General features: G+C 38.8%; 1 protein-coding gene across 2 annotated transcripts in view; it reads right to left on the bottom strand.

Moving 5' to 3' along the window:
• The window catches only part of PRKG2 (protein kinase cGMP-dependent 2), an 86,914-nt gene that overhangs the window by 54,768 nt on the left and 17,737 nt on the right, over positions 1-14,409 (bottom strand). For both annotated transcript variants that reach the window (XM_044224759.1, XM_044224760.1), the window contains exons 2-5: positions 9,869-10,035; positions 5,692-5,805; positions 4,177-4,282; positions 892-955 (exon numbers count right to left, since the gene is read on the bottom strand). In XM_044224759.1, coding sequence (XP_044080694.1) covers positions 892-955; positions 4,177-4,282; positions 5,692-5,805; positions 9,869-10,035 — 451 coding nt within the window. The remainder of the gene's footprint in view (positions 1-891; positions 956-4,176; positions 4,283-5,691; positions 5,806-9,868; positions 10,036-14,409) is intronic.

The raw sequence follows: 14,409 nt of genomic DNA, 5'->3' as shown, positions 1-14,409 counted from the left end.
ACGGAGGCATGAATCTGTCAACAGTCAGTCTTGTTGGGATTTTTATGTCTCCCACTGAGAACAGCTTTATAGAAGCTTAAAGTCGGCATGTGACTTCTTCCCTATTCCTTACTTCCTTTAAATTCTGTAAAAGCCATTTTGGCTCCAGTGAAACTGACCCCCCCACAAAAATCAGAGAGAAAGGACTTGCATTGCATTTTAATCTCTGACATCTGAAGGGTTCTCATCTAATGCGTGTCATTAGAATCTAAGGTACATGTTGTAAACGCTTTATTCACAAAAAGACTTGACTAGTCTTGGACTAGAACCAACCCTTCGGGCGATGCCTCATATGAGTCTTTGAACACATTCCAATATGCTGTTTTCCCCTAGATGTTAAAATACGTAAAGTGCTCCTTAAATGCAAGGGTTTTTAAATGTCTTTTCATGGTGTCGAGTTTTCATGGGGTTGTTTCATAGCCTGACTCAGAAGGCTGTTCCCGAAAGCTCCAATATATCCTTCTCTACTTCATTACCTAATTAAGCTTCTCTGACTGCTTTATATTGGGAAAACTCTACATGGGATTGTGATGTTAACTGCAGAAAATCAAAGGCCCTCAAGTAAGGCAGATCAGTTCTGTAAAATATGTGAAAAAGATTAAAGTATGCAAATCAAATGTCACTTTACACATGCAAATCCAATTTTATACAATCCAGAAGAGTCACCTAAACCCAGCCCAGCCCCTCCACTCCCTGTGAGGTGGTCTAAGGTTTTTCACAACAGAAACAGACTCCTGGTCTCTGTAAACTGGCAGCTTACCATCTTTTCTTTGTTATGCCTTTACAGTGCTAATAACAGCTAGATTCCATAGTCTTTTAATGAAATGTTTTCTTTCCTTTATAATTTCTTACCACTTCCAAGCAGTCAATGATCTTGGTTAGTTTATCTTCAGGTAAATTCTTCAGCAAGGATACACTTCAAAATTAAAAAGAAACCTTTAGTTATCTTCCTGAATTAAACCATAAATATGCACCTACATGTAGTTCAAAAAAATTTCCCTGCATCTAAAAGAATTTAATGCACTTACTTTTTCCAAAGTAAACCTCCAAAATATAGCACACATAAATAACTGAATTTCAAAGAAACTGAAATTATAAGACCACATGCAATTATAGATATTTATCATAGGCGAATACATAAAGATAGTTAAGATGCCATAAAAAGAAAAAAATCAAATTTTTTCTGTTTGGGGAAAAAACAACACTTTATATTTGTTGTTGGTTTTCAGAGTGAATCACATCCAGAAATGTGCTTCCCTCCACATCTCAGTATCTCTTTTTTTAGCACGAAAAGGAGCTCGGCTTCCAGAAGAGGATCCGATTTTCATCTAAATCCTTGTAATTAAGTAAAGGCTGAATCCAGAGGGGAATGCAGGAATTAACATGGAAATGACCTTTGATTATTAGTCATACTGTACTGTCTTTTAAAATTAATGGTAGCCAGGGACAAGGAATTGGAACATTTTCACAAGTAATAATGATATGCAGAGGATGAAGTAGGATACTGGAAATTATTATTTGAAAAAAAAAAAATATCAGGGGTGCCTGGGTGGCTTCAGCTCAGGTCATGATCCCAAGGTCCTTGCTTTGAGCCCTAAGTCATTGCCAGGCTTCCTCCTCAGTGGGAATCTGCTTCTCCCTCTCCCTCTGCTCTCACCCCTAGTTATGTTCATGCTCTGTCAAATTAATAAAATCTTTTAAAAAATCAGAAATTCCACACAGTATGATTAACCAGTCAAATGATGAAATTATCCTTTGAGAGAAACTTCTCTTCTGCCTTACCTTACCCACTTTTACTCAGGACTGTTGATATAAGATAAATTCTTCTTTCGTACCATCTAAAACTTGACATCTCTCGGGGAAAAAATGATGCTACTCCAAAACTGCATGATTGGATCTATTTTTGAAAAGAGAGCTCGCCCTAGACTGACCCCTGCATGTGCGCACAGGGAGGCACACCGTCAGCAGACGGAGACACGAGTGTACAGAATCCTTTGTCGCTGGAAAACACTAGAGCGGGCCCCTGCGGGACAAGAGCTGCCCACACTGGGGTAGAGTCAGGTAACCGCACCCTACCACAGGAGGAACGGCCGAACTCACCGGGTGACGTAGAAAAAAATACTGAATAAAAAATTGAGTCACAAAAGTAAGACCCCCCTTTTTTTTTAAAGTTCAAAAATAGGTTAAATCAAGCTATAGGCAAAGTAATAAAGAAAACCAAGGAATGATTACTAAGCTTCAGAATGCAGACCGCTCCCACGCAGAGGCAGGTGGAGGCCGGGAGGTGAATGGGGAGCACGTGAGAGCCACCAACGAAGCTGTCAATGTCCCAGGTCTTGGGCTGGACCGGGAGGAGCTCGGTGACGCTCATTTTGTTTCATAACTTACGTCAGTACTATACACCTTTTACACATATATTACACACTTCATAATAAAAAGATGTAAATGGAAAAGGAGCTCACTGTGTGTTATGAAACCAAGTGAAACGTCTTTCTCTAATCTCCCTTCCTATGAATGAAAAGGTAAAGAAAGAGTAACCAGACTCTGCACTGGCTGACACACGCTCGTCGTGAACGTTCTGCCTCTGGTCCAGAATGGGGTCTATCATGTGGGTGAAAATTCTCTCCTGTAAACCTGCTACCCTTGGGGATTAGTGAGGAGACTGGTATGAGGAAAAATCTCCAGTCTGTTTTCCTTCTATAAAGAAAGAGATAAGGTTTATCTGGGTCTCCACTGAACCACAGTGTCTAGGGCCTGGCAATAAGGATGTGTTAAATGAGTGCAGGAACTAGGTAACAAAAGGAAGAAAAAAGGGAAAAAGGTTTATGTGCTAGTAAATTCTCTGAGCTCCTTCCACTAAGACAGAAGATTCTAGACTCCAAGGGAACGACGTGAGTACCTAGCGGCTCAAGCTTTATCTCACGTGTTCAAAGGCGATTCACAAGCACTGGTTGATGTATTTACCCCCTTCTGGCCCTTGCATGATTGTAGTTCATTCGCTTTTGGTGCTGACCTGTGTTGCTCAGTTGTGGGATTTTTAGGTCAGCTGTACTCAGGCAGACCCCACTACACGTCAGCCGGGATGTTGGCTGGCAATTCAGGAAGGTGCCTGCTTACTGCTGCTGAAGCTCTTTGCCAGGAGGCAGTGTGAACTGTGGAGGATAGATCAGCAAGATTCTATAGGAAAACCCTTCACACCTACAATGTTCCATTGATTAGCAATGCATTTATTCACTATTTATTGAGTTCTTACTATATACTAGGCACTATGCCAGCTCTAAAGTCATTGGCTTTGCAGGCTAGTTATGCAAGATAAAATCACTGTAATTAAAAAGAGCTCACAATTATTATTATTATAATTATTATCACCATCACTTATCATAGGTAACATTGCATTACAGTGTGTACTACAGCTGTAGAGACTGTCAAATCTCCAACAAAGAAACACGGAAATAGTTTAAATAAAGAATTTATACTCTCCAAAAAATATCTGTTTATAGTCATAACTGGCTTTTACAGTGAGATAGGTATTTGTTTCTCTATGAATTAATGCATCTGAGTTTTGGGGGGGGTTACAGAATAGCTCACAAAATATGTCCCAAGGATCTGTGTCATTATGACAAACATAGTAACATTTCTGGCAAGATAATTTTCTACAAATAATAATAATTTGGAAGATGGGGCGTTTATACAAATGAGAAAAAATGTCTCAGGGAAAGCAATTAAAGACAGTAAAATACATTAATTTTAATATTATTCTAACCAAGGCATTACTAGGAAAACTGTCTTTTGCTATCCACTTCCAAATTATAGAATGTGTTTCAAAGTCAACTGAGCAACCGGGGTGAATATTTTGGAATTTTTTGCCCATTCTTCTACACTGTATACGACAACTCTGTCAACACAAGGGCAAATTCAGTGAAAGGAAAAAATCAGCGTGCAGGGCCAACTGGGATTCAATATAATTTTTTACCTAGTGGCATTTACTGCAAGGGGATACTTTTGCTCCAGTGGTTTAGTCATGTAGAAAATGCTTAAATGAGAAAGGCTACGGTAAAACGATCATTGTGGTAAAACCTACATGTCCACAAAAGGCCGCCTCACCTTCTACTCTCTGCACCTGTGCGTGGTGCTTACCTCCTGAGGAAGTTTCTGTACTGTTCGTCTCTCGCTTGAGCCGTCCTTCTCATTATGTTCTGGAACACCTCTCGATCGAGCGCCCATGTTTTAACGTTGGTAATAGCTTTCGAAAAATCAAGAAAATAATAAAATATTGTTTAGCCCCACATTAAGAAAACACTCCATAATGTTAATCAATACATTTTTCATGTATTCTCATAAAATGATATTTCTTGGAAAATGCATTATTTAACATGCAAAGGGAAGGAAGTAGTGACATAAATCGTGGGCAATTTCATAAAATCATCTTTGGCTTTGAAATGAACCATGATTTGGAAGTGAGTAGCAAAAGATTTCCTCTCTAATTATGTTTTGCTTAGGATGACATCAAAATTAGTTTGCAATTCCTAATTACATACTACATCATCAGGATGTAGTTCAGATTTATGCTGCGATACAAGAGAAAACCAGCCAGCTTGTAGCTAGATCAGAGAGCAAAGAATTCACAAGTCGATAATTGGAAGTTTAAGATCTCTCAGTGTATGAGTATGTTTTTATATCTTTTTATGTTGTTCAGACATTGTAGCTAATGAGAGCCAATATATTTTAAGGATCTCTATGGTTACTTTTGTATAAAGTGCATACAAATCATTTTCATAGAGATTATGCAAGACAGTTTTTGAGACTTTTTTTATAGGAAAGACATGGAAAGCAAGAATAAAATCTAAAAAGGAAGAAGAGCAGAAGTTGCAGCTCTAAGAGATCTAGATTCAATTATATTTGCACTTTTTTTTTTTTTAAGAAGTAATGAGAGCCTATAAAACAAATCAAGACCCAAAGCTTTGGTTTCTCAAACTTTGGAGCAACTTAGGTTTATCTTGGCATTCTTGTTAAAAATACAGATGCCCAGGCTCCATTGCCAAAGATCTTGACTGAGATTTGGAGTAAAGTCCCAGAATCTGCATTGTTATCAAATCCTGCAGCAATTCTGAGATGCCCCAGCCCGTCCTAAATACTGAGAAACACACCTAATTAATTCTGCCCAAGATTACCATGAATAAAATCAATAAAAACAGGAATGCTTAAATTAATCCCAGAAGTCACTCATCAAACTCTCACTAATTAATTCTCATCCCTTTTGATATTTATATATTTTCTTAGTTTCATTAATTTTTCTGGTTTATAATATGATCAGAACATCATGGAGAATGAAAAGCAAATATTCTGGATGAACCAAAGGCAGATGTTTACACAGTTAAAAAAAAAAGTGAAGTGGCAATTAAAGCAAATATTGGAGTAACTCAATAATATGAAGCCATTTTCATATTTTATATGCAGGCACCTGATGGAAAGGTTCTCTTAATTTGAATTGTTTAGATGAGTGCTTTCAATATAAATCCTGTAAGCACGCATTTCTATTAATAAGAGCACGTGAGGCACCATGAAAGACAAAAATACTCAGCAGGCCATAGTGACTCAGATTGTCATAAGCATTGGGTAACGATTCAAAAATATAACATTTTATCCCGTTACCTTTCACAGAGGCAGTTCTTGTACAGTTGTATAAAATGGCTAGTTCCCCAAACGTGGTCCACATAGGGATGGATGATAGAAATTTCTCCCCTTGGAACACCTCTAGTCGGCCCTCTGTCAGTCAGAATTAAAGAAAAACACAAATGATCAAAACCCATCTGGATTCCATAATTGCAGAAGTAAGACAATCCGAAAGTACACAAAGCACACCAGCAAGAGATCTTATGATTCTCATCACAATATTGTGGTGGAGGGTGTAGACCGATAGCAACTTGGCCATGTTAGCTGATCACCCTGAAAGAAAGAGTTATCTACTTTGTCTGAGGTTTTTTGTCAGTAACGGGAGTACTAGAACTAGTAGTGACTTCACACAGTGGTTGTGAGAATTAAATATGGTAATAGAGGTGGGGAACTTAGAATAAAGGCTAACACATAGTAAATGCTGTATTAGTGTTTGCTGTTAATATTATTATCATTGTTTATCATTGATAATAATAATATCATTATTATTTATTATCTCTGAAGCAGTGGATGGCAAGTGTTGTATTTAAAATACTTTCTACCCCATGAAAACGTGGCACATAAAACTATTTCTCTTGTGCAAGAAATACAACAATCCCTGTACGTCTGTATGTCTTGAAAACACAGTGGAGCTGCTCACAATCACAGAAGGACTAACTTGTCCTCCCTGAGCAGCGCACCGACCCTGGAGTCTGACCGTCCGGCACTGACTGATCATCGGCTGTGTGACCCTGGGCAAGCAACGTCACCTTGCCCCCACTGTGGTCTTCCCCTCAATCATTGAAATGAATTAATAAATGGAAGTTGATAAGAAAAATGCTTGAGAAAAACAGTATCAGGGGAATTAGAAGACAAGCCACAGACTGGGAGAAAATATTTTTGCAAAAGACACATCTGATAAAAGAATGTTTTGCAAAATATACAAAGAGTTCTTACAACTCAACAAAAAGAAAACAAACAGTCTCATTTGAAAATGGGCCAAAGAGTTTAACAGACATTCTCAAAGGAAGAGATACAGATGGCAAATCAACATATGAAATGATGCTCCACATCCTATGCCATCAGAGAAATGCAAATTAAAACAACAGTAAAATGCTACCACACACCCGGTAGAATGACAAAAATCTGGAACACTGAGGACACCAAATGTTAGTGCAGATGTGGAGCAAGAGGAATGCTCCTCCACTGCTGATGGCAACACAAAGTGGGACAGTCACTGTGGAAGACAGTGTGGTAATGTCTTACAACATTAAACATCAGAGTTTGCCGTACAATGCAGCAGGTGCCTTCTTTAGTATTCACCCAAAGGAGTTCAAAACTCAGGTCCACATAAAGACCTGAATGCGGATGTTTATAGCAGCTTTATTTGTAACTGCCAGCACTGAGAAATGGCCGAGATGTCCTTCAACGGATGAACAAACTGTGGTCCATCCCGACAGTGGGACATTACTCCGTGCTTAAAATGAAAGGGGCTATCAAGCCAGGAAAAGACCAGGAGGAAACTTAAGTGCACACAACTACATGAAAGAAGTGAATCCGAAAGGGCTACACAGTCCATGATTCCAGCAATATGATATTCTGGAAAAGGGAAATGATGCAGAAAAACAGAGAGGTTAGTGGTTGCCAGGCATGGCGTTGGCTGAGATGAACAGGTGGAAGCAGAGAATTTTTAGGGCAGTGAGAAATGCTCTGCATGGAATTATAATGTTAGGTTCCATGTCACTAGACATTTGCCTAAAGCCGCAGAAGGCGCAACACCAAGAGCGAACCCTTGATGATGTAGCAATATAGGTTCATCCTTGGTTAAAAAAAAAAAGGACCATTCTGGTCAGCGATGTCGATAATGGTGTAAGCTATGCATGTGTGGGGAGAGAAGGGTACGGAAAATCTCTGTATCTCCCTCTCAAATTTGTTGCAAACCTAAAATAGCTCTAAAAAAAGTTTTGTCTTATAAACATGAGAAAGGGTCTGACACTAATCTTTATCTAGGCAACAGCTGAGGCAAGGGGAAGACCGCAAACTCCTCACAATTCCTTTGCCTGGTGATTCTCTCCTCCTTTCCCTTTGAACAAGTGTGAATAAAACCTTGCCCAACAAACAGTCATGTTCTTAAAGGAAGAAATATGGTGGGGTCATTCTCTTTCCCTTGAAGAATTACTCTTTCCTTCTCCCAATTCACCACCAAGCGGCTCTGGGTCACCTCCCTCCAACCAACCATTTACCAAATCGGATTTGAGTACCCGTGTTGTACCAGGAATTGGTCCAACAGCCTTTGAGTGTGGACAAAACACAAAAGATACTTGCTCTGATAGAACTTAAATTGTAGTAAGAAATACACTCTGTTTTGGCTCCAAATCTTACAGACATGATACAAAATTTAATAATTTCTCATTACAACTAAATCTACTCCATTGAAAGCACTTAGTGGTACCGTTGAGTTGATATCATGGATTGTCATGCATTTCAAGTTTTTTTTTTTAATTGATGATGACTCATGGTACTTGAGCAATGCTGAAGAATTATATGGAATATCAAAAGTTTAAGCCAAATATGCTTTTATTATGGACTATTCATGCTGTATGTTATAAAGGGGAGATTTTTAATTAATTTGCTCAATGACATCAGGCAAGTCAGTCCTTAGATAATACTGTAATCAATTCAAATAAGAAACGACCCAATTTTCATTGTTATGTGTGCCCTAGCCCTGACTGTGTTGAAACCAGTTTCTGTCCTAACTCTTCTCTGCCCTCGCCTTTAACTGGAGTCCCTGGCAAGGAGCCTTATGGGCTGACATGAGTTTCTCGTCCTTTCCTAGCACGTTCCATGAAAGTTTGCTGAGTTAATGATCTATCTCTTCTTGTCAGAATTTCTGGTGTTGCTAACGTAGAAGTGAAATGGCCAAGGCAAAAACTGAAAGAGGGGGAAATTGCTCTGGATCTCTGTCCCTAAAAACTTGGAGGCTAGCTAAATTCAGACCATAATTCACTTCCTGGGTAGAATAATTACTTGAGAATCACTGTATAATTTTAAGGATGTCTACAAAGATGTTTACAGCAAATAAACACCAATATTCATGGAACTAGAGTGTCTGAAGAATCAAAGCATATGAAAACAATCTTTCATACGGTTATAACTAGAATATTACATGTTTATTAACTTGTTGGGATAGGCAACTTCTGCCCCATCCCTAAGGCCCTAAGGAAACAAGGATCATAAAAGCGTTCTTAGATTGCCAGGAACTAGCAGTAGAAAATAAAAGGCCGCAGGAAATCTCAGTTTACCACTCCATTTGGTTAAGCTGCTTTAACTTCCTCCCTGAAACTCAATAAGTGGGTGATTCAGAATTTGATAAGGTGTTCAATAAGCGTATACCCTGTTCAGATCATGTCTTGCTTTTGTATCTAAAATAACTTTAATACCATATAAGGCATGCATTTGATATGCATTTAAGAAATCCTTTGCTTATCTGATTTTTAAAATCTATCCAGCATGTAAACATGTTCCTATAGGATACATGTAGAAAACCATTTAAATGGTTCTTAAAACACCAGTGTTAATCTTCAGGCATTCCATTTGAGTCATGTGCACTTACATGTACCTAAATTATCTTTTAAAGTCATTCATATATAACCAAAGTACTTCACAGAACCACGAAAAACACCGTTTTCCTTATCCTGTTGCAACAAGCTGAAACTGTCCACATAAGCAGCAATATTTTGAATAGAAGCGCCTTTCTGTAGCCGAGTAAGTGGCACTATGACTGAGGGCAGCGGCTCAAGCCAGACCGCCTGCGTCTGCCTCCACCTCCACCACGACGGAGCTCTGCGGCCTTTCTGAAGTCACGGAACTTCTCTGCTCCGAGTCCGCGTTCGGAATATGGAGATAACAGCTCGTGCCTAACAGAGTTGGTGGGACGGTGACAGGAGATCCCTCTCTTAACGCTCAACAGCGGCCTGACGTAGAAAAAGCGTTCAGTAAACATCACCATCCCCAGAATGATTAGATCGACCTTGTTACTATTTCAAGAACTCACATCTGTGATGTTGTGTATACACAGAGCAACCGGTGTTGCACTTTGATAAATGTTTGTAAAAACTCATAAGACAGCAGGCAAAGTATTTATTGTATGATACCTGGAAAAACCCGCGAAACCCACCTGCTAGCACAAAGATGTGGTTTCCTGGTTCTCCTTGCTTAATAATGTAACTGCCTTGCTGGTAGTTCCTCCCGTACATGCACTCCACCATGTCTTTGATCTGCTGAGGATCCAGTCTCTTTAGAAACTGGTTTTTATTAAGGGCATCTGTAATGAGCTTCTTCTCGCTGGCGTAATGGGAAAGAGATGAAAAGTGACATTGATGAAAACCATGTTTTGTTGCTTAGATTTACTTTATTTAGATTTCTAATATTACCACCTAGGTACTTACCACTTTTCCGGGAGGGACAAATTTTCTTCTGGCCTCACCCACACAGACCCTTATAACTACCATACTTCACGTATAAAACCTTTAAAAATATTTTGAATAGTTTTCGGTAACTGACAGGACATCAGTTTTATCACTCCTGGCTGTCATCATCACAAACGCAGCCTCTCTCAAGATCTCCAGGTTCATATAGTTAATGGTATTAGTAATAGGAATGGACAGATGATTTTTTTAGACGGAGAGAAAATCTGGCTGGTCGAAGGTCATTTAAGAGACCACGACAAAGGACGCATTTATTCATGTACACTTGCATGCATAATGCCTATAGTAGAAGTTATTTTATACTTTATTTAATCTTCCTGTGAGATAATTACTGTTCCTACTTTCTGTAAAAATGGACTAAAAAGTAAGAAGCAACTTAATATCCCTAGGATTTCAATCTAAGTCCGTGGGTCGGAAGACTATTGCCTCTTCTGAGCTATTAGAAGTCAGCCCCTTTGGGACTTGCTAGGTTCGATCAGAAACGGAGGGTGATGGTGGCAGGCTGGGTTCACCTAGGTTTTGACCCTCAGTATGTCTAGACCAGACAGAACATACATTTCCAATCTCATGACCCAGTCATTTCCCAAACCCAAGGCCCTCTTGTTGATAGTCCTTGAACCTTCTGTTTTGGAATGGAAGTAGCTCAAAATAATTACCCAAACTTCCTTACTGTAAATTTAAAAAGCTTTAATTAACATACTTTTCCATAGTTATCATAGAACTATTGAGCTGGCAGGAAAGCGACCTCGTGGGCTACGTTAGAATCCCTGCACCACACACTTGCTTTCCGTCAAACTCAGTGTGATTTCTAAAAATAAGGGTTTCTTTTCTGTATCTTTCCTTCAAACTCTTTCCTGCCACTAGCTTTCCTGTTTCAAAACTTGTCATATTTTTCTACACAGAAAGTTCTCAAACGTAGGTAAAATCCCATGGATTGCCTCCTTCCTGGATGGCCGCATCCGTCGGATCATGAGGTCATGGGAAGACGCAGAGATTCCTTCTACTTCCAGGGACTCCGTCAGCCTTGGAGCCACACTAAGTCTTCGAGTACCCGGAGAACTTTCCTCCTCCTGCAACTAACCTACCACCAAACCCGTCATGTCTCTTCACAACAACATCAGTGACTCATTGCAGTCTCCCTTTTCAAGGATGTCACCACGGTCCAAGAAAACACTTGGGTCTGTACAGTGTAAATAGCTTCTTTTTAAAAAAGAGTTTCAGCTTCTAGGCTCTTTCCATGTACTCCGTTCTACACTGTATTCTCTGATTATTCTTGCTAAAAACTGACTTCATCCTGATCGCATTTTCCCCTCATCGGCTAAAGCCAATAATTCATTCAGCTGATACATATCGAGAAAATACATTGACAACATGTTCTTCTCAGAGCAAGCATCTGAACAATGCCCAAAAAGCCCCAGCTTTCACAGGCCTTTAATACTCTCCTAACATTCCAGCCAGTGTTTCATCAATGCCCACATAGCCTAATTTCCCAAAATACGTTCCAAGAAGTGCTCTTCCTTTATGAGCAAAAGTGTGCTGAGTTGAACAATTTTGGAAATTCACAATGCATACTTTCCAAGTTCAAAGAAATCTTCCAGTAAACGAATCTCTTAAACCAATGTTTCCAAACCTCAGAGTCTTCTTTATTTATTTCTTCTTTTGGCTTAACTTCTATGAACATTCCATGGAAGCAGTCTGAAAACCCTTTTGCCCGTAGAAGAAAAGCAACATCCCACAATCTGGTATTCACCCTTTCATACCACATGACTCCACTCCATCCATCCAGTATTTACTTGCAAAAAAAAACCTTTACTTCAATAGGCTGGTATCCTCATGGCGTCATATGCCTGCCAGCTTTATCGTTAGACTGAGCCTCTGTTTTCTCCTCTAACTTAATTTCTTCTTCCCTCAATCAGCTCAAGCTTTATAATTCTCCCTTTATGATCTAGCCGACCTGCCCAGGAGCAGGTGTGTAGCTCACACAATCCTTTAAGTCTATTCTAAACTCCTGGAGTATTGCATCCATGTCTATTCAATTCAACAAACTTTATCAAACATTTACTTGGGGCGTAAAAATTAACTAAGCATGGCCCATGATCTCAAAGAGTTTCCAAATCCTTTTTAACTTAATTGAGTGTATAACCCTATTATAACATCCTACCAATAGAAAAGGGTTCTCTCTATAACTTTTTCTCCAAACAAGATTAAAATTCTTTTTTAAAATTAAATTATTTTTTTTAATTTTTAGAAAGATTTTATTTATTTATTTGACATAGAGAGGGGGAGGAGAGCGAACACAAGCAGGGGGAGCAGCAGGCAGAGGGAGAAGCAGGCTCTCCGTTGACAAAGGAGCCCAATGTGGGACTCGATCACAAGACCCTTGGATCATGACCTGAGCCAAAGACAGCAGCTTAACCAAATGAGTCACCCAGGTGCCCCAAATTATAAATTCTTAAAGGACTGGGTCTTCTCTTGAAATGTCTAAGAGGCAGCATACAGCACTGACTAAGAGTATGAACTTGGCCACTCCTTCTCCAACAATGATAGACCAGCTGTTACCAAAACAACTGTCCCTGCTCACACAGTACAACTCCAAAAGCTAAAGTAGATATTTACAAATTTGTTTGAAAGCACTGGACACCTATCAACATAACCACAGCTTGAAAAGCTGTTATTGACAAGAAAATATGAGCTTGACATTCACCTCTGCTTTTCCCTTCAAGGCATTTGTTGATTTGTACCCAGCACTGAGCAGAGTTTTGGCAATCTCAAAGGACTAGGAAGACCAAAGTTAATGTTCAAGGCACACCATGAAGGAAGAATCCTGGTAAACACCCAGGATTTCAGAGGGGACATCCATAAGGCTATACCTAGAGAAATAATCAGCCCAAAAGAGGCTAGCTCTGGAAAAAGACTGAACACAAATTTCAAAGTGACAAATCCCATTTTGGTTAAAATGATTTGTTCCTAGCCTGACTGCCTGCCACAAGCAAAGATAAATGTTTTTTCCAGGATATTCACAAAATTTAGAGACTCAAAATTTCTCTAGAGCTTTCCCCTAAAGAGTACATGGTAAAACATCAGGCATACCAAGAGAAAAGACCAAATGAGTGAAGATCAAGAGAAAAAAAAAAAGAACAATAGAAAGAGATCTAACAGATCAACATATTGTAGGTATCAGATACAGAATTTCAAATAATCTTATCCAAAGAAAACCATACCTAAGACCATCATAGTCAGATTAATGAAAACCAAACAGAAAGGGGAAACCTGGGATGCAACTGGAGAAGCGACAATTACCTCAAACAACTAGTAAATAAGTTAACGGGTTAGGTGACTTACTCCTCGACCGAAATAAAAGAAGCCAGAAGACAATGGGATTTCTCCAAAGAGCTTCACGATGCCTATTTCCACTATCTTAACCCAGTGAAAATAGCCTTCAAACGTAAAAGCAAAATGAATACATTTCAAAATGGCATTCCATTGACAACAGACTCAAAATGTTGGAGAGCTCCAGACAAATAGAAACAACCCCAGATGGAAACTACTAGATGCTAGAAGGAAGAAAGAGCAACGGACAAAGAAGGCGTCCATGACCAAAGGAAGCTCATCTTTACGAAAGTAACAGCCACACCTCGAGGATTTTAAATGTTTGGGAACAACAGTGAAGCTGGGCGAGGGGTGGGCGAGATGGCAGTCAACATAATTTAAGGTCCAGGAAGTGATAAAAGCACTAAACTATTATTAGAAATTTACTAAATTAAGGAAGCATGTTATACTTTAGGGTAACCCTTATAAGATGAGCCAAACAATATTTAACTAGAAAGCTAACAGAAAAGAAAATGGAAAAATAATATGCATCTAATCAACCCTAGAAAATGTCAAGAAAGTAAAGAAAAAGAAACTAAAGAAGTGTAACAAATAAGAAACAAATAGTACTATGGTAATAAGCAAATATTTATATTTACATTAAAGATACATATACTAAACACTGCAATTTAAAGAAAAGACTGTCAGATTGAAAAATAAAATAAAAGGGAAATATGAAACGTGTGTTACTTATAAGAAGCATTCCTTAAAGATAAGGATACAGAAAGGTTGGAAGTAAGAAGGTAGAAAGAGATATTTATATTACATAAACACCAATTACAAAGAAAATGTTTCTTGATATAGGTAACTAGAAAAACACATTTCTAGAAATAAAGATGGATATTTCATATTGCTATGATCA

The sequence above is a fragment of the Neovison vison genome, chromosome 11, assembly GCF_020171115.1.
Source record: "Neovison vison isolate M4711 chromosome 11, ASM_NN_V1, whole genome shotgun sequence".
NCBI lineage: Eukaryota > Metazoa > Chordata > Mammalia > Carnivora > Mustelidae > Neogale > Neogale vison.
Note: the sequence above shows the minus strand (reverse complement) of the source record. Positions and strands in the feature narration are given on the sequence as shown.